The 26292-nt window shown below is 37.1% G+C and overlaps 2 protein-coding genes across 3 annotated transcripts; one reads left to right on the top strand and one right to left on the bottom strand.

Moving 5' to 3' along the window:
• Window positions 1-663: 663 nt before the first annotated feature.
• FBXO15 (F-box protein 15) lies at window positions 664-14678 on the bottom strand. The gene is made up of 10 exons (XM_063299041.1): window positions 14466-14678; window positions 12793-12903; window positions 11656-11760; window positions 9558-9803; window positions 8967-9176; window positions 8064-8193; window positions 5409-5488; window positions 4169-4314; window positions 1779-1903; window positions 664-1172 (listed from the first exon to the last, which is right to left on the bottom strand). The coding sequence occupies exons 1-10, from the start codon at window positions 14627-14629 to the stop codon at window positions 903-905; spliced, it is 1587 nt and encodes a 528-aa protein (XP_063155111.1). The 5' UTR covers window positions 14630-14678; the 3' UTR covers window positions 664-902.
• Window positions 14679-16945: 2267 nt separating this feature from the next.
• Window positions 16946-25864, top strand: TIMM21 (translocase of inner mitochondrial membrane 21). 2 transcript variants are annotated; one of them, XM_063299033.1, is made up of 6 exons: window positions 16946-17482; window positions 21267-21329; window positions 21436-21533; window positions 22228-22301; window positions 24838-24943; window positions 25354-25864. In XM_063299033.1, exons 1-6 carry the CDS (start codon window positions 17197-17199, stop codon window positions 25444-25446), a joined length of 720 nt encoding a protein of 239 aa, XP_063155103.1. In that variant the 5' UTR covers window positions 16946-17196; the 3' UTR covers window positions 25447-25864. The 2 variants fall into 2 exon arrangements, with proteins under 2 accessions (XP_063155103.1, XP_063155104.1); XM_063299034.1 differs by lacking the exon at window positions 21267-21329.
• The last annotated feature ends 428 nt before the right edge of the window (window positions 25865-26292 follow it).

Below are 26292 nucleotides of genomic sequence, written 5' to 3'. Positions count from 1 at the left end.
GACTTTTATACAATAAACTAAAATGTTCACCAAAATATCTATATCCTGTTAATATTAGTCTACCGCAGAATTAACAATATTCCTAACCCTGTCTCCCTGACAGGTAAAAGTATTCCCAATCTAGGACTTTGAGCATCCTGCAAACCTTCCTTCTCCACACTTGTCATATATCCCCCCTTCTCTATGTGGAATATAACACAGGAGAATATGCCTTGTGGTTTCATCCTCTGCCACCACCACCCCTACCATCACACAATGTACACAGCCTTGAACTCCAATACAAAAGGAAGGCTATAAATCTGACAAATGTCATGGAAGACTAATTTATACACATACATACTCCCTCTATACATAATACTCAATGTCTAATATATTTTGCTTCATAACCTTCTGTATAGTTCTCCTAGTAAGATTTTCACAGGACATCATTTCATATATTGTGTGGCTAGAAGGACAGATAAAGGAATTGGTACTGGCCATTTTATCCAGCAATTAATTTTAAACTATAAACAAATAAATCAGCATTGAAGTATATTTTCCATATAGGCATACTTGGTTTGTATAAACACAGTTACATTAATTACACAGTTACATTTAAGCCCTTCATATGGCTTAAAATTCTAGGAAATTTCCCTAGCATGGATATAATTTGCTTAATGCAATGTGGAATTTTCTCAGTGATACAGATAGCTCAGAGAACAAAATTTATTTTGAATGTATAAAGAATCAAAATATAAGGCTATCCCCAACATAAAGGCTTTTCTTTTTAGTCAAATACAACCAAGGAAACCAAGAGGTTTTTTTTTTTTTGTACAATGCTCTGTCATTTATAACACATATTTTAGGTAAACATAATAAAAAAGAATTATTCTTAAGAAAATCAATACTGCTTAAAAAAAAATTCAATAATTTGTGCCAAAATAACTATTCACTTTGTGGGTGCTCAAATAAATGACTAGATTAACTATATAGTACTCATTTGTTTCTTCCATCCATATTAGTTCCATATAGACTTTTCCAGTTGAATCCTCGTAATTCATATAATAACTAGGTCCCAGATACCGATAGACAGTAGAGAGTTTGATTGATAAGTTCATGTTTACTGGAACGCTGACACACCAAAATGGCTTTTGCGAATCATCCAGAAGAGTCAGATCCATAATGAAACAATTCTACAGCATACAGCAGAAAGGGAGAAGGAAAAAGAAAATCAGTCTTTGTGCTCTGTCATTTCCATACCAATGAATAATGTAAGAGGATATCTATAAAATTCTTCCCATAACATGCACCTTTAGCAGGTGTAGAAAACAATAAAAGAAAACATAATATTGGCTTTAAAAATATTCTCTAACAAAAATACTAAGGAATAATACAGATATATTTTTGTTTTATCCTTGCAATTCTTAATTATATAAGACAATCAAAATGTGGAATTATTATATTCTAGAACAGTAAAAGGTAACACTTTTTTAAAAAGTAACTATTAATTACCATGGGGGAGTTGTTTATATTTTTTTATCAAAATACCAGAAAACATGTTTGCATAATCCATCTGAAATCTATTCTGTATCAGAAACAGTAGACACAAAATAACAGTATACTGGGGGTTGTTGTTATTTAGGGTTAATTTGTAGAACTATACTTTTTATACAGTGTGTGCTGCATTTATTTACTTACAGTAAAAGATGAATACTGTTTTATACAGTATACTAGCCACATTCAAAACTTGTTTTACAAGCAGAATCCACTATTTCCACAACTCATACATCGCAATTTACCTTAATAGTGCCTTCAAATGCATCTGTCCTCCAAAACAACCCAATGTTTCCGTCAAGAGGAAGATGCTGAGCTTCATTTTTGTAACTGATTACTGTAAGCCTGAGATACCCATTTCTAACGTATTCTGAAACAGTCAAAACCTAAATATTATATCATATCACAGCCAATGTTATATTGAAAGAATCTGTCAATTCCTTTTCTCAGTAAGATTTACACCCCCTATAAATGAACACAAGATACTTCCTAGGTTACAGTCATGGTCCATTGGAACATGGAACAAACAGAGATCACAAGACTATCAAAGGCAGTAATAGCGATTTACTCTTTTATGTTTTGTTGATGCCTTAATGACTAGCGATGCCTTAATGACAAGTTCTGCTATATTCTGGATAGCTGTATTATATGGCCTGTAGGGCACTGTAGCTACCGAACTAATTTTTTTTTAATACCATCTCATTTTAATTGCAGTTTTCTCAATTGTTTGCTATCCTTTTACACAACTTGCCTTTTGTGACAGCCACAGAATAGTAAGCAAATGTTTTTGGATAATGAGTTTTACAAAAATGCCATTAATCAAATCTAGGTTGTACCCAAAAACACCTTTGTGGCTCTCAGCACAAGAAGCATTTTTTAGAGGAGAAATGATAGACAAACATAAATGGCTAACCTATCAGGAGATACTAGGATTTTGTCAAGGTGAATATAAAATAAAATCAAGAGATGAACTGATGGCAGAGGGATATAGTTGCCAATGGTTTTCTTATTTACAGTTATTAGAAAGATTTAAAGTAGACAAAAGAGTTTATGGTTTTGAATGTTGTAAAACTGAGTTTGAAATAGAACTACATACAGATGATGAACATTAATTGCTAAAATGTATAAGCTTTTACAGAAATTTGAAACAGAAAAACAACAAGTGAAAGACTATATGATAAAGTGGGCTAAAATTTTATAATATACAGATGGAACAATGGGAAAATACGTGGCTGAAAGGATTGAAATTTACCCTATGTTATAATCTTAAAAGAGATTTTTTATAAAATGATGTACCATTGGTATATGTCACCAGAGAAATTGTCTAGAATGTATAAAAGCACTTCAAATTTATGTTGGAAACATGAACAAGAAGGGACATTTTATCATGCTCAGTGAATGTGTAAAAAAGCTAGAAAATTTTGGATTCAAATACTTACACTCATTCAGAGGATTTTAAAGATTAGTATACAATTAAGACCAGAGGTCTTTCTTTTGGGATTGATGGACAAACAGTTGGAAAAAAGTCATGGAACTTTGTTTTTGCATATGATAACTGCAGCAAGGTTATTGTATGCACAGAGATGAAAAGATTTGGCAATACCTACAATGGAGGAATGGTTAGAGGAGATGATGGAACTTGAGAGGGCCAAATTGATGACTTTGAATAGAAAAAAGACAATATATATATATATGTTTATTGCTGACGGAAATCCCTTATGGACTTTTTGCGTAAAACAGAAAAAAATGAACTTATGATTTATGGTTTTGATGATTAGACAGGATAGATAAAAGAAAGTCATGTTGTAACCTTAGAGCAAGAGATATATTTATAATTGTACTTATAACTGCTAAAAAGTAGATCAAAAGCCACTTTTGTATTTTTTCTTCTTTTCTATTTTTCCTTTACTTTTTTTTTCCTTTCTTGCACTTTTAGCTTTCTGATTTTTTTCTTCTTACTTTATAGTAGTTTGTACTAGTTTTTATCTTCATTTTAAAACTTTTAAAATGTTATAAACACACACACACAAGAAAGGTGAAAGGTCCCCTGTGCAAGCACTGAGTCATGTACATATACATATACATAAATGCCATTAATCAACATTTATCAGTATGAATACAAATTCTTTTTTGTAACTACTCAAAGCTTTAAGTGTCTTTAATGGGGAATTAAGCTAAAGGCTTTTAGAAATCAAACTTTATTCAAAAGCTATGTTTTCATAAATATTCTTAAAGATTTGGCTTGTACCATCGTAACTGACAATAGGAACCATATAATTCTTCAAAATTAGCGCTAAGTTGTGTTACAGTATTAAATTTTCTTTTTCCTCATTTTCTTACATGGCATGTCTTTCTAGATTGTAAGCTTCAACTCAGGAACTTTTTTTTCCTTTAAGCCACCCTGGTAAACTTTTAGACTGAAGACCAGGATTAAATAAACACACACACACTTTCCTTTATTGTTTCACTGTAGATATTCAACCTTGTTTTATACTGAAGTGGAAAATCTACCAAATTATTTTTAAAAAAATACTGCACTTTTGCAGTATTGACAATTCATGCTTATTCCCCTGAAAATTACAGTTTAAAAGCAGCCCAAAAAGAAACATTAGCAGGTCTGCAGTCCAAGTAGTACCTTTTTTACAAAACAAACTGCGAAATGTACTACATATGTAAGTATTTCCTCTACTCTGTAGGTCAATGTGCAGCTGATAGCCATGCATGCCATATTCTGGGTCAATATCATCTGGGATAGCCTTAATGGGGGCTGTATAATGTCTCCTGAAAGAAAAAGAATAGATGGAGAGGATTGCATGCATAGTGTATAAAATTTTAATGAGTACATAAAATGCTAAATCATGAACTGCGCATGGGGAGAAGAGAAAGATTTTCAGTCCAATTTCTCAAAGCTACTTTCAGCTCTCATTTCAGTTTATATATATCTGAGCAGTCTTTAGAAATTAAAGTATTAATTTAAATATATAAAAATGAATTTCTCTAGGTGATTTCAAACATGTTTAACTGAAACTGGAAATGTCTTACTCTGTTTTTACAACCTTATCCCATGATATGGTTGCATAAACAACTTATATAAATTGTTTATACAATTTCATCCCATGATAATCTAGCCTTCAAAACACATTAGGTATACAACATGCAGCCTATATGCTGTTGTCTGAAGTTTTTTTGGCTATATATGTTACAGTTATTTGATCACTCTTTCTATACATCCTAAATTGTAAGAAAGTATCTCCAAGTTATTCCCATTGAAAGGAAAAGATGCTTCTGGAAAATTTGAAAGTTATTGAGAGTCAGGTGGCATAAAGTTTAGTTCTTTATTTGTTGCTGTTATTATTATATAAGAAGTAATATCTCATTTTCTTTCCCACAACATAGCATGACTTCAGTAGTTGCATTAGCACTAGCTGAACAAGGATATCTGTTGTCTCACGCACACACAGATGTACTCCCAGAAAGGAATAGAAAAAAAATTAACTACATTTGTTCAAAAAGTAGCATAGCTTTGGGGTCCAGATTAATTCAATCTGAGAAAACAAAGTAGAGCTGGATCTTAAACCAGACTTTTCATGTTCCCACAGAACGTCTTTAAGGCCTTTGCATTATATCTGGATACACTGTGGACCTCTCCCTGGGAGAACAACTCCCATAGTATTCCTCTCTGCAGAGGTATTAATCTGCTATTCTAATTTTCTCTAGCCATCAATACCAAAGGGAGGGTTAGGATTATGCTCTACGAACTTTTAAAAAAGTGATACTACCAAAACAAATACTGTTTCTCCTAGAACACATCTTCCTTTTCAGTTCTGAGGAGCAATATGAGCATCTCTGTTAAAACAACTAAAACCTGTACTTACACTGTAGCAGAACCAAGAGTGCTTCTTTCAATGAGCTGGTGGTAATGAAGACTTGCCATGACAAAAGCAATCTTACTTTTCTAAAAAATAATTACAGATAGCACATCTTTTAGGATTAATTACTTCCCTGAAAGGTCTTTGATAAGCAAAATATTTAAAACAACAAAGGCGTCTTTCTGTTTTTGTGTGATCATAAGGTATCTCTGATATATTAATACTGTAGTTGTATAATTTAAAAATAAGAGTGTGCAGAGACTACCTCATCTTCTTTAATCACATGAAACAAAGTTCTAAAAATAAGACAACCTAGTCCAGGTTATTCCATGGATAATCAGATCACACTTGATCCTGGAATGTACAGAGATTTGGAAAAGCAGGGCTCTGTTTGCTCATGGTTTTCAAAAGAACGCAATGAATTTTTCAGCAACTTAACAGTTTATGGTAAAACATGCGATAAAACAAGTGCAGGGATTTTTGAGCTACTCACCTTTATAAACTATTTAAGTTGTTTGGAACTGCAAGAGCTCCTTTTCCAGGAGTTACCTATTGCACATTTCATAATTATCATTATGATGATAATTCCTTCTCCTTAATGCAGTAGAGCTAATTATCATGGTTGTGGTAGGGAAAAATATACTGATCTTTTCCATTAAATAATCAGCTCATACAGCTCAGAGAATGCTCAAGACTAGAGATTGGACCACAAGATAATGGCATGGAGCAATTTACATAACTACATATCAGGTATTCCCTACACTGATACCAAATCTCACCAGAAATCCAAGACTTGGAGAGTAAAGTGACTAATGTAATCTGATTGTATCACTATCTCACAGTTCATAATGATTTGAAGCAGACCTTTTAATCACTCTCTCCTGACTCTGACATTTTATATATAATACCAAATGTTTATTTTTGATTCAGCAATCACAGAAATGTAATTTACAGCATGTCAAAGCTGAAAAGGAACAGATCTGAGTCAGAGCCTACATCTGAAATAAAGCATATGTGATTCTGGCTAATGAAAAATCTCTTCTGAGATTCCTTCATCCCAAAATTTGGGTTTTGGCTGAATCTGAATGTCGGCACATAAAGAAAAAGCCTATGAAGGAGAAACAGAAACCACTTTAAGTGATTAATTACTACCCACAAAGAAAAATCAGAATTATATATACCAGTTATTTGTGCTAATTTCCTATTGCTCCTTTAATTTAAATCATATTAAACAATATGAAGTTGTGCTCATGATTATTCCACAACTGCAAAGCAACAGCAAGGAGTGAGCAACTTTATTCATTTCAAATATAAATAATAATTTAAGGTTGTACTGGGAGAAACACTACAATTCAGAGACAAAGTATCCATATGCTAATATAATGTTACATTTACCAGTATATTATCAGTTACCCAGATTTAATACAACATATTCTATTTCATCAAATTTCTATTCCCATTATAGTTCAGTTATCACTTTCCTCTGCTCCGTACCCAGATATTTGTACATTTCACATAGGAGGCTCTTCACTTTGGCCTGAATTAGTAAATTACTTATAAATGCAACAGCTGGTAGATCAGTATCTCCAATGAAAATTACACTTCTATATGTTCCAATACAGAAATTGAATCTGTTTCACATGTATAGCTAGAATGCCCTCAGTACAATCAATGGAAGACAAAACTCGTAACCCCAATTGTTAGAAATGTTAATTGCTCCTCTGAGCAGAAAGTTGTTTTTCTCCTAGGCTATCTGTTGCTGTTTCCAGTAAGGTTCCTAAATTTTTAACAATAGCCACGGTTGCAGAAATCATCTGGTGCCTCCGTTACACTAGTTAATTGCTTCAAACTTTTCTTTCTAAATTTATTTTATATCATTGTTTTATATTTGATAAGTTGTAATATTGGTCTTGGACCATAAATGAATAAATCCTTCCTCAGCTGAAAAACTATCACACAAAGTAGAAGTTCATTTTGCATTCATTCCGATTTGTAGAAGGATTTCATCCCTATTCATAAGAGGACAAAAATAAAAGGCACCTAGAAGCAGGAATAGTCAATCAAGAAATAATTATCTCCAGAATGGAAGTTTACTTGAGACAAAATAGAGTTTGTGGATATCTTTTATGAGTTCTCGGGATTCTTATCAACCCACAGTAATCCCAACATTTATTTTACATAATCTCTATACCATCCCAACTACAGTAGCTCCCTTACAGAAAACACCAGAAAACATAAACCCATTAAAGAATAAAAATAACAATAATCCCCATTGTTTTCACTTCCCTTCTAAATGTTAACAGGAATGGATTATGTTCGCATTTGTGGCAAACCACAAAGAATGCAAATGTCCTGATCCTTGCCACCTTAGCTTCACAGGAGGTGAGACATACAGCATGCCTTCCTTACTTAGACAAGCCTACAAATGGATATGAACTCATCCAGTGAATAAAGCAAGAACTAAATCATTGATAATCAGCAAAATTAAATAATTAGTCCTCCGATATTTTTTAAAAAATAGAACAAGTCAGGAAACATAAACACAAACAATTCTATCATACCGCATTAGCTACATTAAGATTCCAATTTTAATTGTTGTGAATGAGCAGGTAAAATAAGTATTTACAGAAAAAAAGTTGCCTATTGAAAAAACAGTCTTACCTTCCAAAGTCCCAGCATGAGCCCTTGGTCAAAATGATAAAGGTCAACAAGTGCATCACAACCAATCTTTTTTGCATTTTCAGTCAGGTTAGCCAACTCATATTCATAAATTAAAGAACGCTGCCATGGGCTTCAAAGACATCAGATTAGTTAAGCACAGAATGCCCACAGTTAGTAACTGAAGTTCAACAACTTTTCAACTTCTCAATGTGCAATTACTAGCAACAAGGTAAACTAAAAGCACTTGCAAGTCCATTGATATTCAATCAGATTCTAAGCACAGCACTATAACTATTTTATTTATTTACATCCCACCTTTCATACCATTCAAGGTGACATACATAGCACTCTTTTTTTCCTTTTTCCACCAACCACCATCCCAGGAGATAGGTTGGGCTGAGAGAGTGTAACTGGCCCAAAGTCAGCCTGAGATCTTCTGAGGCGGAGGGTAAACCCTGCTCTCCCCACTCTTAATCCAACCCCTTCTCCAATACACCACAGTAGCTTTCTATTGTGGGACTATTATGGAAGAGAAATCAACTTTCTCATTATTGAAGGTCAACACTGTCTCCTCACATCTCTGTATAAATACCTTGAATAGCAAGACAAGAAACATACAGAAATTAGTCACTAATGACCCTTCCTTGGATACAGAAGGAATCATCAGACTGCTGCCACAGGAAGCTGCATCTGCACATCTTTTTGCCTCCCTTCTTTCTGCCCTAGCTAAAAATAACAATCAGAACATTAAACAGTCTGAAATGGCATTCTACTGATTTCCAGTCTGATCACTGTTTTCACTATAGAGTTGTTGTTCATATGAGTTAAAATGCATTTATAATAGTAAATAAAAATTCTACCCACAAAAGTACAATCTGAAGAGCTATTTTTAAATTAACTTACCCATTTTTATTATGCACTTTATCCTTACCCAGAAGTACTGGCATCACTCCAAATAACTGCAAAGTTGACACAGTATCTAAGAGAGGCCATCTATTACTATACCAATATACAGTAACAGATGTTTCATTAAAAGAAATGTCTGCCTGATCCATTTCATGTTCCTTTCCATTTCTGTCCTTTAGTAAGATTACCCATCTCAGACCAGAGATTCTGTAATTGGAAAACCAAAAGACGTGTTGAAGGCTTTAGACTAACTTAAATAAGGGCATGGCTTATAGAAATGTTTAACAATAACCACTGTAACACACACAATAACCACTATGTCTGGAAATTCCAAGGACATGTTTCGATATCATTTTCTTCTTAAAAATATTTTGTTTCCCCACCAAAACAGCCTCTCTTCAACAAGATCTACATATATCTAACCAGCTTTATTATTCAATTTTATGAATTTGCATTTCCTATCTCACAACAAAATATTAACCTGAAATTCAGAACTTCCATATGTTCCCCTACTTAACAGAAATTTATAAGTGAAATATAAAGCCATCAAATATAGCATTTTATTAAAATCTTATTAACACTGCTTACTTGATAGCTTCTTTGGTTTTAAGTGGAAGACCAATGTAAGTGTTTATTGGCTTAAGAAGCTGAATTATACTGGATCTCTGAGCAGCTATTTTTTTCATAATGTACTCTCTCTTCCAGTATCTTGATTTGGAATCTTGCAATTCCAGAAAGCTCAGAGACGTGCAGTCTGTTTCCTTGACAGATGTGGTCCTCCATTTTTTTCTTTTAGGTAGAAAAGACTTAGAGTATATTTTGAACCAGATAACACTATTGAAAACATACAAACACAAATACTATGACAGTTGCTGAAATCATTACAGAACAAAACTTTAAAAGTAAGCCAATGTTTAGATATGCATTCCTGAGATAAATTACTAATGGGATTCAATCATATATTGAATTGAACATAGGGAAGATTTCATTTAAAGATGCGGGTGAACAAATCCAGTGGTGAGCTGGAACCAGCTTGCACCTGCTCACGAGAGCCATTTGTTAAATTTTCTGGAATTTTGTGAGCTGGTTGACAGCAAGGTGAGCCTTGATACCTAGTATGATAATCAGCTTTTCCTTGGCTAGCAACACAGCGGCAATAATGGAATCAGCAGAGCTGATTCTTAAACATTTAGCAGCACACCACTTGACAAATCCATGTTTTAATGAAACTAATGGCAATAATTTCACTAATAACAATAAGCCTACACTATTACAAGTATAGTTAATTTCTTAATTTCTACTCCTTATTTACAGGAACTGGTGGCGCTGTGGGTTAAACCGCTGAGCTGCCGAGCTTGCCAATTGGAAGGTCAGCGGTTTGAATCTGCGTGACGGGGTGAGCTCCTGTTGCTAGTCCCAGCTCCTGCCAACCTAGCAGTTCGAAAACATGCAAATGTGAGTAGATTAATAGGTACCACTTCAGCGGGCAGGTAACAGCGTTCCGTTTAGTCATGCTGGCCACATGACCACGGAAGTGTCTACGGACAAACGCTGGCTCTTCGGCTTTGAAATGGAGATGAGCACCGCCCCCTAGAGTCGGACACGACTGGACTTAATGTCAAGGGAAACCTTTACCTTTACCTTACTCCTTATTTAGCTTTATTTTTCAGTTAGTGCTGAAAAATTAAATGTGATTGCCAAACAATGAATGTTATTACATTACTTATCAATTTTTATCCCATGATCTTTTAGCAAAAATCAATATAGTAAGTTGTTTTTCATGCTTTAAAAAATACCATTTCACAACTAGCAGAAACTTGCCTTAATGAGAAAAAGATGCTGTTGACCATCTTAAAAAAAACAAAACAAAATTAAGCACCAATAGTGCTTAATGTCATGTCCCCGGTTGCGATGTATACATACATCACAATGGGGAACATGCCTTCCCGGGGAAGGGGAGGAAGGAATCAGTGATAATCTCACAAACGCTTAAAGACGTTTAAGCGTCTTTAATAAAGGACAAAGGAGCCATACCTTTGTCCTGACCTGAAAAGCCATCACCCTATCTCCCTGACATCTCTGCATTACCACGGGGGACACACCTGCTCCGGACACAGGAAGAGGACAGAGGCAATCAGCGCTAATCCCCGATCGCCCAACGAGACTCCGGAATCGCACCCTGATCACCCATCAAGACTCCGGATCAGGACTTTGGGACAATAGGGGTGGGGAAGGATCAGGTCCGCACCGCGGGTATTTACCGGATACCTCGCACGCCATGTGCTCATTCCCGTCTTTTTTCGTGTATGCATTCTATTCCCAATAAACCAGAAATCCTTAGCCCTAACTAGTGAGTCTATGTTTCTTTGGGAATAAGGCAACCATCACACTTAATAATTAAAATAAATGTCTGTAGAAAGAGTACCAATATATATAAAGTAACTATAGGACTTCATATGCATATGTTGTTATATTTATTTACAGTACCATTTTTAACCAAAATGGTTCTCAGTGCAGTGAATGCAGAATACATAGCTTAAGACATTACCCAATCAAGTTGTCTAAATAAACATTAAAAACAGTAAAATACTATTTCCTTTTGTCTAACACATATTTGAAGCATTCTTAAAATTTAGATTATACTGACTCCTATCACGTTATAGCCATGAACTATGCTATTCCTTACTTGTCATTGGACAGATGATAAAAAAGTTTGTTCACACAGCCAATACACAGTAGAGACTCAACATCTAGGTAGGAGAATATTTTCAAAAGTATTTCTGATGGTATGCTGGGGGATGAAGATGAGAAAATAATGTAATCATTTGAGTAAAAATAACAACCAGCAATGTGTGTTTATATAACAATAGTTGTTAGACTTTTAAAGTCTAATATAGATTATTACAGCAAGCTTGGAAAATACTGCATATAAGACCCCCTGACCAAATTTTACTGTATTCCTATTATATATTCATATTCATATAATATTTGCATTATATACTTGTTTACTTCTAGCTAAATACCATCAAAGATAGTAATAGATTCAAGGTGCTTGCTTCTAATATTTTGAATCCAAAGATGCCACTAAAGAAGCATAAAACCACAAACAGAAAAATATTCTGCAGAATTTTGTATTCTGAAATACCACTGTAATTGTTCCTATGCTATATAAAAATGTAATAAATTCATTTCACATTTTCTACCAAATAAGGGTCCTTAATTCCTAAAACAAATTAATATTTCAGTTCTATTAGTTATATTAATTATTCTTACATCCTATTAATTACAACTGATTTCCTCTCTTTGGATTGGCTCAGTATTCTTTATGGGACAAACCAACAGTTTAAATTTTCTACAATCATTCAAATTTTATCAAAAAACAAAAGGTAAAATGTACTTTTGGTCCAAGATTCTTCTACTGATAGTAATGCTAAATACAGTAAGTAAAAAGAGTTATTAATGAGTGTGCAGCCTTAAAAACTGACTAAATAAAACTGATGCTGTATTTAACTTTTTCCCTCATTCTCTGAGGGGTTCACAAATTGCACTAAGTCATAAATGTGGCTTAGTTTGTTTGGTTTTTGCTTTGTATACAGCTTGTTCATAAGTCTTGCTATAACATAATACAGTGTCTGTCATATACATAAATTCAACCATTATGGTTTAATGGTATGCAAAACCAAACCATTATGGCTTATGGCTTATTCAACCATTCATGATAGTTAAATCCTGGCTTACTTTTATGTGTCAATATAGCCAATGAGATTAACATATCTGAATGAATTTTTTCAGCTGTTGCTATGAAGTCATAAATGCATCTTACCTGTCAAACCAGATTACAGATTTTGACTTATTAGACTTCCCAAATTGCCAGCGACTGTGCATCTTTTTCATTTCAGAAAGCTGCATAATAGCTGAGTGTTCTGACTCAATACTAGAAAAACAAATACTTAATCTTAAAACTATTTTGACACAAGTATGAAGATTTATTATGCTTTGAGAAAGTATTTTCAGGCCACTGAATATTTGAAAGCCCTGCTTATTTTACAACAGGAACCCTTTTTCTTTAACAACAGCCTAGTGAAGCTTTCTCTACAGAATATGTTTTTTTTTTCTTTTCTTTCTACTGTTTTTCCCACAGGAGTAGGGTCCACTTTTTCAAATCAACCGAATGTTGATCCATGGGTTGTGACAAGAGCCTTACATCGTGGGCTGAGAGAGCACAACTGGCCCAAGGTCACCCAGCCGGCTTTCATGCCTAAAGTGGGACTAGAACTCACAATCTACTGGCTTCTAGCCTGGAGCCTTAACCAATAGACCAAACTGGCTGTCTCACAGAGTAAAGATAGATCAAACTGGCTCTAGTGGAGCTTTCTCTATAGAATTATAAACTATGGTTTTGTATTATGCAATCAACTATGACTAAAATAACCATGATTAATACCCCATATGAATCCAGTTGTACCACACCCCAAATTTGGGTTTGTCTTAATATAAATTTTAACACTCAAGGCATGAGCAATTTATTAAATCAGGATAGGTTTCTTAATTACTACATAAGACTAATTTTTCATTTTAACTTGTATTTCATACTGTGCTGATTACTGTTGACTCTTGTACAGTAATCTGATTTTAATAACGATTTGTGGTTTTAAAATGGCATTTAAACATTACTTGAGAATTTATACTTAATTTTCTTAACCTTATAATGCTTGTAAATCTCTTGGTTATTTACTCTGTGCTATTCTTTGTGCTTTTTTGGTATTTCCTTTTTTATGCTGTTTTCTTTTTTAAAAAAAAACCCACAATAAAATCTTTTAAAAATGCAGCAGCCAGTCTCTGGTAGAACAATGCTGCTAGTGTACTATAGAAGTACTCTTATATTAAAGTTTTTCCATTGGTTGCCAGTAGGAGTCTGGCCCCAAATCAAAATGAAGGTTATTACTTTTAGGGTTCTAAATAGTGCAGCACTAGGATATTCCAGACAACACTTCACCACTGCCAAATCTGCGTGTTTGATCCAGTCATCTAGATAAGACCTGCTCAGAGTCATCGCTCCTGGTGAGATACATGGAGGGTGGACCACAGGGCAGGCCTTCTCTTCCTTCAAAAGTAGATACAGCACTCACTCTCGTGATTTTTCAGGGGTTAGGGTTGTATGCAGTGGACACCACACAGAATCCTCCAGGATTGGTATAGACTATAAATAGAGTTAAATGTTTTAGAGCGCAATCTTTGGACAGCCAAAGTTTACATTCCTGGGAGCTTAGCCTTACCCAGCCAATAAAGCAAGCCATGAATGAAACTGAATATCGTGGCAATCCACCGGTTTAAAACTAGCAACAAGCAGAAATTTCAGAGGGACCGGGAGGAACAGGAGCAGCGGGCACCCGACAAATTGCTCCGCGGTAAGACCACCCCTTCAACTCGGCCGCACGAAGACGCGGCTCGCCTGAGGCGCCCCGCGATCCCCCAGAGAAAACGAGCTTGGGTTACCCGTCTCCCGTAGGAGAGCTGACCGCGCTGGGGCTATCTCCAGCGGGCGAGATAAGGCGAGGCGGCGGCGGCGGGTGAATTCCCGGCCGAGCACCGGAGGCAATCGACGAGCGCCGGAAGCCTAAGCTGTGCTGCCTCAGAATCCAGCCGCGTCCGGTTGCCATAGAGACCACCTTCGGGGGACGGCTTTGTAAGCGATAGGTCGAAACCGTAACCCCCACCCACTACTACCACCACCCCGCAATCTCAAGCCAAAACATTCTATCAAGCCGCGCTTTCCCGGCTTCCTTTTAACCCTGTGGGCGAGGGGCGTGGCGAACGGGCAGAATGGGAAAGAACGCACGTGAATCACGTGATTTTCTTCTTAATTCCAATGCGTTGTGCGAGTAAGGCAGAGTGTCGAGCAGACGGGGGTGATTGGGTGTTGGTCCGTGGGTGCAGCGTGCATTCGTAATACTGCGGCTTCTGCATCATTCTTCAGACATTTATTATTTGTGATTATTACTTCCTATGCCTATCCCCAAACATGGAACATGTATGATCTGCCCTGGCAGCATCTTTTTCTGTTGTGCCCAAGTCCCCGACAGAGGACATTGCTTTCAACTCATCACAAGCCGCTGAGAGACTAAACCTTATCGGCCTTTCCCCACTTCTGAGTTGAAAGGCTATATTCACCTGTCCTTGAACTGGAAGAAATTATATGAGCATAATATGTGTTTTCCCATTGCTGATGCCTACCTCTTGCCCCTCTTCTCAGTCATCCACTTACAGTAATGGGTAACAAAATCTAACAGATGTTACATATCTTCAGACTTGGTTGAAATAAGGGGAAAAGCACTACCCCAGTGTTTCTCAACCTCAGTAACTTTAAGAGGTATGCACCTCAACTCCCAGAATTCCTCAGCCAGCAATTCTGGGAGTTGAAGTCCACACATCTTAAAGTTGTTGAGGTTAAGAAACACTGCACCACTCTAACATTGATATAGAGCCACCAGGTTAGAAACTAGGAACTCACCTCACAGGGTTGTTGTGGGGAAAAATAGGAGGAGGAGGGAATATTAGGTATGTGCCCTGCCTAATTGTAAGTTGTTTATTAAAAAAAAAATAGTTAACTCGGAGTTAAGCCTCACTCATGGACAGGGTTGAAACAAAGGTAATGTCACTGGGACATGGCAGAAATGCGAGGGGAAAACACCAACCATGGCACTGCAACATGGCACTAGCAGCACATTATGGCCTGCTTATGGGTCCCCACTTTCCTGGGCCCAGTGCAGCTGCATATTAAACCCTTAAACCAGCCCTGCACACAGTATTACAGCTGGCCACATGACAACTTTTTTTCAAATATCAAAGTCCCTTTCAAGCAAGGGCTTGGAATTATGGGAATTGCATTTATATTTGTCCCCATATCTAAAGCGAAACTAATAGAGGATTATGCTGCTAACCCCCACAACGTCATCACATCTCAGACTATGGGCTGAAAAGTGTATAACTTTTGATTTGTCAAGCTCACAAGAATTTTTTTTTATCCTGCCTCTATTATTTTTACAAATAACTCACGGTGGGGAGCATACCTAATGCTCCTTCCTCCTTCTATTTTCCCCACAACAACCCTGTGAGGTGGGTTGGGCTGAGAGAGAGCAACTAGCCCAAAGTCACCCAGCTGGCTTTCATGGCTCAGGTGGGACTAGAACTCTCAGTCTCCTGGTTTCTAGCCCGGTGCCTTAACCACTAGACCAAACTGGCTCTTGTATTTGAATGAAAAGTAGCTGACAACTAAGATTACATGTGAGGAAATGCTTTGTAAGTAGAACCATTCAATGATGTTATTTTTCATTGCACTGAGAAGTCATATAGTCCAGTGGAACTGGAAGGGTGTGTGTGTTTCTTTAGAAATGGTTCTGTACTTTGTATAGCAAATCCATCTTTAAAGCAATTTAAGAGAACACTATCACATTCAAGCCCTCTTTCCCAGAATGTGTTGGGCAGTTCAACTGCAGTTGAACTTGTAGGAGAAATACCACCAATAATGGCTTCATAATTTATGGGAGAAAGGTGGCTTTTCTCACTAATGACTTGAAAATCTCATTTACAAAAGTCAAAGATATGAGCAATAAATATTTCAAATGCCATTCGTAGGATAAGATGCATTTCTCCAACCTGGTGCTTTCCATACTTTGGACTTAAATGTGTGACAATTTCTATACAGCAAAAGCTAGGCTGATGAATAATCGTAGTTTGAAGGCTTGTACAGAGCTCACATTTTCTTCTTGTGCGATAGCCGAAATGATCGAACCCCGCCAAATGGTCTTTCAGTATCGCTGGAGCCCGTAGACTGAAAGTCAGAATTCTACTCCTATACTGCAATGCACTTTCGGCTCCGTGGAGAAGGATGACGCTTTGAATTCTGGGAATTGAAGTCCTTCATTTGTTTCCTCTGAAGAGCAGTTAACAGATCGTATCTCCTGCAAACTACTATTCCCACAATCGCTTGCAAACGTAAATGGCGTGGGGAGTGGCAAGTATCTGTGCCTGAAAGGTCGTAGCCACCTTTGGTTTGTTAGATTTCCTTCAACAAGTGAAAGCTGCAAATTAAACATCGTAATGTTCCTTTTAACGGCTACAGGCACTTTGCACCGAGAGTGAACTGGAGAATGATGCCTCCGGCTGCTTGCAGAGGACGCAAGAGGGCTGGAATAATTTGGGGGGCAAAAACAGCTAGTAAATCATAATGCTTTCCGCTTTTATGCGAGGAATCTGCTGTAGTGACCAGCTACTGAGATCTCCGGTGAAGCAGGCGCTTGCACGACATAGGAAGGCATTTCTAAGCACTTGGGCATGCTCCAGGGTGGGGCAAGGGCTGAGCCGTGACTATGTCTTGAGCCCTGAGGGCATAAAGCGAAGCTTATGGGTCCCGGTGAGTCCCTTGAGAGCCGAAAAATCAGAGAGCAGAGGCTCGCAAGTGCCTGTGCAAAGAAGTCGAAAAGGAGACGCTTCTCTGTCAGCTGCTCAGAAAGGTAAGGAGGGAGACGTTGCATTCACTGATTAAAAAGCTCAGGACTGTAAAACTTGTTTACTAAAATGCTGCAGTTCTCCACGTTTCCGAATATCTCTTTGTTACTCTGCATGGAGGAGAATGAGGCCCACCAAATGTTTTAGAAGATAGGATCTAGAGTCCCTTGCTATGGACCATGCTCTTGGGCCTGGACAGTTTCAACATCTGAAGGGTAAAAAGTGGCCCGCTCCCTTGAAGAACTGCCTTGGCTAATATCGTCTTACAGTCCAATTCTCAGCCTACAGGGCCAAAGATGAAAATTACAGGAGTGAACCTTCAGCAATTCTGGAGGGTGCTCAGTTGCAGCAAAATTTAGAAGAGGAACATGGACCCTGTAGCCAGCCAGGCTTTGCAGAAGTACAAATCTTAGTATCCTCCATTTTGCTGGTAGTTTTAGTTCAGTAATTATACTGACTGGAACTAAGGTAAGCAACATCTCAGGACCAAAGGTGAAATATCTTGGCAGCATAAGGCCTTTCTCCACTGCTGAGTTGAAACGTTTGGCAGAAAACATAAAATTTACTGTCCCTACTACCTGTCTCTGTTTTGTTTCAAGTCACCTTGGGCACCTGATTTACTTTCAGGTCAACGAGAAGCAGCCTAACAGACTTTGAGGTTGCTTTTGGATGGTTTTGGATAGGACAGACACAGTAGTTTAAGCCCAGTAAAAAGGTAAAGGTTTCCTTTGACATTAAGTGCAGTCGTGTCTGACTCTAGGGGGCGGTGCTCATCTCTGTTTCAAAGCCGAAGAGCCGGTGTTTGTCCATAGACACTTCCGTGGTCATGTGGCCGGCATGACTAAACGGAACGCTGTTACCTGCCCGCCGAAGCGGTACCTATTAATCTACTCACATTTGCATGTTTTCAAACTGCTAGGTTGGCAGGAGCTGGGACTAGCAACGAGAGCTCACCCTGTCATGCGGATTTGAACCGCTGACCTTCCGATCGGCAAGCTCAGCAGGTCAGCAGTTTAACCCACAGCACCACCACGTCCCACAAGCCCAGTACAAAAGACCGTTTAAGGTTGGCTCATTCTTAGGCTATGGACAAGCTCTTACCTGTGCCCGGTCACAGTTGTTCTTTGTCTTTCCCTAATGGCACTTTAGGCATCTCTTCTGGCGTTTCATCTCACAGAGCTCCTCTGAAAAGCAAGGAACATTTCAGGTTCAGTGCATATTGAGATGTTGCATAGGAGCTATCCAGTCGAAGACTATTGTCACATGCCCCTTCCAACCCAAGACTAAGGCCTCAGTCAAATTGTCCACCAGATCCTCAGGAAAAAACCCAAGTTCCATTTGGTGTATTGGTGTTTGGGGCAGACTGTTAATAGGTCTAGTCTCTCTGGAAGGGGTAGGGCAACAACCAGCAAGCTGAAAAGCAATCATACCATGAGGACTGGTGGAAATGTCCTCCACTACCAGATTATGTTACAGTTGCCCCAAGACAAAAAACGGATGTAACATGTGACTCCCAGTGTGTGTTGGGCCCTTCATGACTTGGGTCAGGTCTGTGGTGATCATGGTAGCCATGAATTCCTGAGCTGCCCCAGACTTCATGTCATCTGGGACAGGTAGAAGTCACCAAGAACTGTTAGCCTTGGCAACTCCACTGCTAACCCAGTGATGGAGTCCACCAGTTCAGACAAGGATGTGACTGCACAGCAGGCAGGCCGGTATAGCAGCACCAACCCACTTTCAACCAAACGGTCTAACATATGGTATCTGCAGAACAGAGCCTCAGAAAATCATCATGGTTTCCCAGTTAACAGTTGCCACCCATCTGGGCCCACTCATGCTCAGTAATGCATGCCAAGTCAGCTGTTTCATCCACAACCTAATCACAGATGAGGACAGTCTTATTGCATACCAACCTTGCATTCAATAGCAACAACTAGAATCTAGGGCCACGCAGAATCCAGTGATTTGGAATTGGAGTGAACCCTGAGGTATTCACAGCTGAACTAGAAGCTGTTTCTTCCTCCTATTTAAGAAAGCAGTATTTCTTGGCATAAAGTTAACTATTATACTATGCTATTTATAATATATATGTTTTACTATTTGTAAAATACAGCACACCTTGACTACTCCAGTTTTATATTTATTGGATTATATTGTGGGTTTTACTTGCTGTCATATACTTTGTTTTCTTTTTGTTTTTGAGCTGGTCTATGACTGTAATAAATAGGGATGCGGTGGCGCTGCGGGTTAAACCGCTGAGCTGCTGAGCTTGCCAATCGGAAGGTCAGCGGTTCGAATCTGCGTGACGGGGTGAGCTCCCGTTGCTGGTCCCAGCTCCTGCCAACCTAGCAGTTCGAAAACATGCAAATGTGAGTAGATTAATAGGTACCGCTTCAGCGGGCAGGTAATGGCGTTCCATGTAGTCATGCCGGCCACATGACCACGGAAGTGTCTACGGACAAACGCCGGCTCTTCAGCTTTGAAACAGAGATGAGCACCGCCCCCTAGAGTCGGACACGACTGGACTTAATGTCAAGGGAAACCTTTACCTTTACCTATGACTGTAATAAAGTATCTCTCTATATGTACACACTTAAGAAGCTTTTCGGTAGTCAAGTTTAGCTTAGTGTGTTTATCTCTCCTTTGAAAAGCGGAAGTGAAAAACACAGTTGAAGCTCAACATTAGACATTCAACCCGTCAAAAACAATATGGTCAAATATTGGCCAAACCATGCCAAATTTTTAAAGAGTATAGGGAAAGAATAATTACAATGTTTTATTTATGCTATTTTAAAAACTGCTATTATCTTTGTTCTGGGATAAGCATTTTCTTTTTATTTCTGGTCAAAAAGGTTTGATGTAGGGAAAGCTTGATTCAACGGAACAAAAGAAAAGTGTCCATCTTGTCTCTGCCATGTAGTCAGTCATTTTAAGAACTGAAGGAAGAAGATAGAAATTGGTAGAGATTCAGTCAAAGGTAGTCTAAAAGATTTCACTGCCCTGAGTGGAACAGCAAAAGTCTTTCTGCTTTACCATCAGTTCATTCAAAGGCTGAAAATCTTGCAGGTATTTCTAATTCTACCTGGTAGAAAGGACATAGTAATACTAAACTAAATAACTAAGAATGTGCTCTCCTTTTATGGCATTTAAAACATGTTACTGGACTTGGAATGGGTGATAAAAGAATAAAATAATCCAGGGACTGTCAACCGGAGGACGGAATCCATCACTGCCACAGCTCAATATACATGGTCATACTCTGAACTGGAACATTCTGTATTGATCTGAAAGTAGCATTTCTCAAGAAGGAATTATGAAATAACCAGTTGTATTATCTTTGAGCATCTGTATAGTTCTTCATTGTTTGATAATGTTCACTAAATAACAATAACAAGTTAACCAAGAACAGTATCCAGTTATCAAGACTAAATGACCATAGAAAGCTTCTGATCAAAAATCCATCCAAAATAGATATTTTTAAAATTCTTGTGAACAGAAATCAAAGAGGTGCCTCTTCCTCTCCTCTAGTTTAATAGCAAGACTACATTAAAATCTTAAGACATAGGGAATGAAAAAGCTGTAGAAGATAGTACATGTGATAGAACTAACATAATGTTTTAATGCTTTTCTTCCTGTTCTCAAGACAAAAGCTATTGCATGTGTTATGATTTTCAGAGGAGGCTGTAAGATGCATTAATTTTAGTCATTGTGCTTTTTATATGGTATTTTACCTGATGTTTTATAGCAGCTATTTTGTTTTTTGTTTCCTCTCTCTTTTTCTGCTTTCAGTGAAAGAAGCTGGAAGAGATTTCACCTATTTAATAGTGGTGGTCATCGGGATTGGTGTGACAGGTGATGGAAACGGGGGGGGGAAATATTTCTAGCATACATGTACTTTATTGTTGGCTTTTTTAGAAGATTTTTTGATTCATTGGCATCTGGTTTTCTTCTCCTTCAGGTGGGTTATTCTATGTGATTTTTAGGGAGTTGTTCTCTTCTTCCAGTCCCAGTAAGATCTATGGAGACGCCTTGGAGAAATGCAGAGCTCACCCTGAGGTTTGTTTCCAAATTTCAGTGAAAAAGATGTTCATTAAAGAAAGAACTGTTCTTAATATTGAAAACATTTTCTTTAACAGATCCTCAGAATCAATGCATTTGGTTTTGCTCATTATAAAGTGAAAGATAGTTTTCCTGAAAAGAGAGCTGATTCTCAGCATCTGAAAGTAGGGCTGGCCGATCCTTCTTCTGTTATATATGCTGCCAGACCAGGAGCATCATATCATAGCATTATCACAGCATATCCGTTATATACAGTCGATCTAAAATAAGCCCCAGGAAGTAGAAAGAAAGTATCTGTACCAACTCCTCCACCATGTTCTTTTTTTTAATGAGTTGATGTTTTCAATATTCTTCATAAATTCCAGTACAGCTATTTATCAGTCAATATCAAATACAAGGAAACCCAAATTTTATATCAAAAAAATTACCCAGGGAAAACCACAGAAATTATTTAATGCAGTGACTGATAATCTGACCAGCTGATCCAGCACATGAAGTTTTTCCCCCGCTCCCGAAAGAACCATGCCTCCTCCCCATTTTACTAAAAATGTGAAATCGGTGTAGGAAGAGGGCATAAATTATGCCTGACAGGGGAGATTATATAGCATTAGTAGTTATACTGATGGAACTACTCACTAGTGCTGGATAGAAAATGGACCACTAAGCATACTGTCTTGTTGTAACTAATTAGGTAATAGGTGTTTTTGGTGAACCCATAAAAGGCTATGGTGAAGCTACACGCCGTGGGAGAAGACAGCTGGTCAGGTACCTCTTAATGCAACCCTTAATATTTCTGTTAAGTTTTTTCTTCTACTGTCATTATTGTCTTTGAACTGGTTCTTACATTATTCAGCTTACTTGATCCTTCTTGTGTTTCGTAAAAAAAAAAAAGTAACTTAGCCTAACCTAAATTTAGAAGTCCAGCTTTACACCTAACAAATGGAAAAGTAATTAATAACAATCAAAACTTTGGGTTGTTTCTTAGCAAGTATCCAAACCTTTGCTTAGTATTAATTATTGTCCATGTCAGTTCATGCTGGATATACCTCTTATACCGTTATTATATTGGAGGGGGATTCAGTTCTTACAGAATTGCAAGGGAAGTAACAAATAGAATTCATTACAATTTTTAAAAATCCAGCATAATGAAGTTGCTTACAAAAATGCAAATGGATTTTTCATAAATACTCTCCACAGTATCCAAGATACATCTTTCAGATTCTAAATTTACAGTTCACAACCATATCAGAGCACATTAGTTTGTCTTTACCAAGGAAACACCATATGAAGCAAGCTATTGTCTAGATTATAGTTTGGCATGCCTGGTATCAGAAATACAATTAAAGTTGTACAAATATCTTAGAGAAGGGACAGTATGAAAGAACATGGGCCACCAATTCCACTGCTTAAGCTCACACAGACTAATAAATATAGCAAAAGGGGCATTATGAAATGTGCTGATTTATAGGGCAGAAGAAAGAACATTAATCAGGCCAACCTAAACACCTAACAGTATGTCAGCATGAAATATTCAGTAGTTTAGAGGTAGGAATAAGTCCTGTCTTAAGAAATCCTTCATAGGAACAACTGGGAATCAGTTAAATAATTGATAAATAAATCAGTTAAAGTATTTCTGTAGAACCATGTCCCATGTTTGATTAGTAAATCCTGTAGTATTTCTGTACCTGAACAATGACAGATTCATAGGAAAAGCTGTAAGAAGCTGCTGCTTCATTATCATCTTCCATGTAGATTTAAATTTATTAGCTAGGATTAACTGGGCATACCTAACAAGAAAAGACCATTTCTTCATTAGTTAAAAGCTGATGAAAAGAAACTATATCCACATAGGTACTGAAATAGTCCTTATATCTTGGTATATAATTGTGATTTTAATTTATTTTTATGTAGCCAAAAGCATGTTAATATGAATAAACAAATTGTGAGCTGCTCAGATCACTGGCACAGTGAGATGGGCGGCATATAAATTTGATCAGTCAATCAATCAAGTAAAGACATATCTTGACCAGTAGCAGGCATTTAGACCTTTACACTACATCCTGCCACAAGGTGGCGTTTCAGAGGAATAGACTAGAAGACAATGGATACAATGAATTCATGGATTTCCATTGACTAAAACAAATGAAATAGTTTGTCTTACTTTTCTTGGTAACTTCCTATTACTGTTAGAATCTTGCAGGAAACCATTTCAGAGCTGTGAAAAGTCAGGCTTTGTTTCTTTTTCCCAGTGTAAAAATCTTGCTTTGTTTTTCTTTTCTTTTTCCTTAAGCATATTTTTTTCAAGAATGCAATTTTGCCTTAAAGAAGTAATTTAGAATATAAGTCACATTCATAGGATTTATAATGACTGGGTGAACAATTTTCTAGGTATCTTAAACCTTAAACTTGTGTCACTCTTGAAAGGCAGCTCCATGTTTATGACAACAGTGGAATGAAGCATGTGTTATGCTATAGCTGAAGGGCAGTGAGGGTGCCATTTTCAGTGTGAAGGCATGGAAGATTGCCTGGCAGGACCATTTGTCAATTTACTTATATCCAAGTCAAAAAGGAAGCCGTATACAAATAGCAAGCACATTTTTTAATATGTCAACCGTATAACTGCATAACTGCAGCAATGTGTATGGATCCTCTGATCTCTATGCCATAGCAATAGCTGCTACTAAACAGGGGGCTCAGAAGCTAACATTTATTGTAGAAGTTTCTCCATATTACCATTGGATACTTGAACTTCTGGCTTTAGTCCAACATTCACTTGATTGGGTTAACTTCCCCTAAATACATTTGATGAAATTTGCTTCTGAATTAACTTGTTAGAATCAGACATAAATAATATTTTATCAAATATTTTATCTGATTGTGTTGGTGGATTGGGTAGTCAAAACCATGAGCCTGAGTAAGTTAGATATAAGCAGATTTAATTGCACTCTGGAAGATGTTTACTGTTGCACCGAGATACAAAGTTCATATAATAAATAGGTGTGTGTAATAAAATAAAATCTAGGAAACTGGCACTATTCAACAAATAGTTGAAATTTTTCCTATCTCTTCTTCCTCACAATACATCAACACATTGACACCTCAGTGCAGTTGTATTGCTGTCTCCTTATCTTTGAAGGATTTTGTTCATTGTGTTCCCATCTTCTGTGTTAATTAACTGTTTGCAGCTGGCTGCACCAATTTTTGAAGTAGCAGTTGTTTTACCCAAAAAATTGCACATGTACAATTTGGAGAATTGTGTTTTCTTAACTTGCAAAAATATTACTTATGTGTTTTTCATCAGCCATATTGAGTATGTAAAAGATGGATTGAAATACATGCGTCTAAAATTCTACATTGAGGGATCCGAAAAAGGAAAACAAGGAACTGTTCATCTTGAAATGAAAGAGGTACAAAAACTTCAATAAAATATATAGACCATAGTTTATTATGGAGGTGGAAAATCTCCAGCTTGTATAGGTGTAAGTGGCAATCCCACACTCATTCTCAAGAGCTGCATACCATACAAGCTGGGGCATGACAGTGTCACTTTGTGCATTAGAGCAAGTTTGCCTGTGGAGGAGAAGGCAGGGCATGTGCGAATTGCTCCTTTGAAAAACAGGACTGTGAGTGACCAGGATTTTAGGAAGGGGCTTTCAGTCCCTGAAGTCTCACACCTCAGAGGTTCTGACCTATTGAAACATGTGAGGATTCAACTTTTGGGTCAAATTTAGTTCCACATCCTGATTTAATACATAGATTACCCAACTCTTCTCTTTCCCTTTCTTTTTAACAAATTACCCCCTTTTTTTTTAAACAGAATCCTGAAAGTGGAAAATATGAATATCGCTATATATTTGTGGATATTGATGGCTACCCTAGAAGAACAATAATCGTTGAAGACTATAGATAGTGGAATTATTGAAAAAGCCTTTCATTGCTGGGATACTTGTTGATAATATGCAATGGACAACAATAGAATAAGCATGATAAAAGGTAACAAGCCATATTGCATCCTTCCAGACTGTCCATGTAATTCAGTGGAACCAGTGGACCTGTATATAATACTGCTGCATAAATATTGGAAATAGAGAATTATGGGAATAATAGAAAATGCAAATAATTTTGAAACTTTTACACGAAATAGGCAGGAAGTTCTCACTGCCGGAAACATGTGATTCATCAAAGATCGTTAATGAGGGAATCCAATTTTATATACGTGCATCCTCAAGCAAACACCCATATATAACCTTCTAAATTTTTGGAATATTTCTGTTTAAACTTGGATTTCATACCAATATTATAATAAATAAAGCCTAAAATATATAAAATAGCATTCTTTTTTTTTAACAGAGTTGGTATGCATATGAAGATGGGGTTTTTGCCTGTCAAACATATAAATTTAGAACATCAAGGAGCAAATACTTTACATTAGAATCTGTAGCTCCACTGAATAATTTCTCATTTGGATTTGTTTCTTTTCTTGGTGGGAAAAGTAGGGTTTAAATTAGCATATTAATTGTTAATGTTTTTGCATATACCAAAAAAGCAGACAATTGTGAAATGGTGCCTTTTTAAATCACGTTCATGGCCATAGTCCACCATTTGCTGAATCTTCATTGTCAGGAACATGAATGATCCTAAGAAATAAGCTGTATTTACCCTATCTAACATGACAGTGTTGACTGTGTAACAATAATGATAGCATAAAACTAGCTGAGGATGAGGCAGTATCTCTTGGATTAGTCATGTTGGCAGT

This window comes from Candoia aspera, chromosome 3 (genome assembly GCF_035149785.1).
Source record: "Candoia aspera isolate rCanAsp1 chromosome 3, rCanAsp1.hap2, whole genome shotgun sequence".
NCBI classification, from domain to species: Eukaryota; Metazoa; Chordata; class Lepidosauria; order Squamata; family Boidae; genus Candoia; species Candoia aspera.
The sequence above is the reverse complement of the archived record's forward strand: the minus strand, read 5'-3'. Positions and strand labels throughout refer to the sequence as shown.

Bases quoted from the DNA above. Each gene is read 5' to 3' on its own strand.
- FBXO15 (XM_063299041.1), bottom strand. From the start codon at position 14,629: ATGGCAACCGGACGCGGCTGGATTCTGAGGCAGCACAGCTTAGGCTTC. The intron at 9,804-11,655 runs GTAAGGAATAGC...TGTTTTCAATAG, and splicing joins TATCATCTGTCCAATGACAA to TGTTATCTGGTTCAAAATAT. The intron at 9,177-9,557 runs GTAAGCAGTGTT...TTCCAATTACAG, and splicing joins AAAACCAAAGAAGCTATCAA to AATCTCTGGTCTGAGATGGG.
- TIMM21 (XM_063299033.1), top strand. From the start codon at position 17,197: ATGCTTTCCGCTTTTATGCGAGGAATCTGCTGTAGTGACCAGCTACTG. The intron at 17,483-21,266 runs GTAAGGAGGGAG...TTCTGCTTTCAG, and splicing joins TCTGTCAGCTGCTCAGAAAG to TGAAAGAAGCTGGAAGAGAT. The intron at 21,534-22,227 runs GTTTGTTTCCAA...GTAACTAATTAG, and splicing joins AATGCAGAGCTCACCCTGAG to GTAATAGGTGTTTTTGGTGA.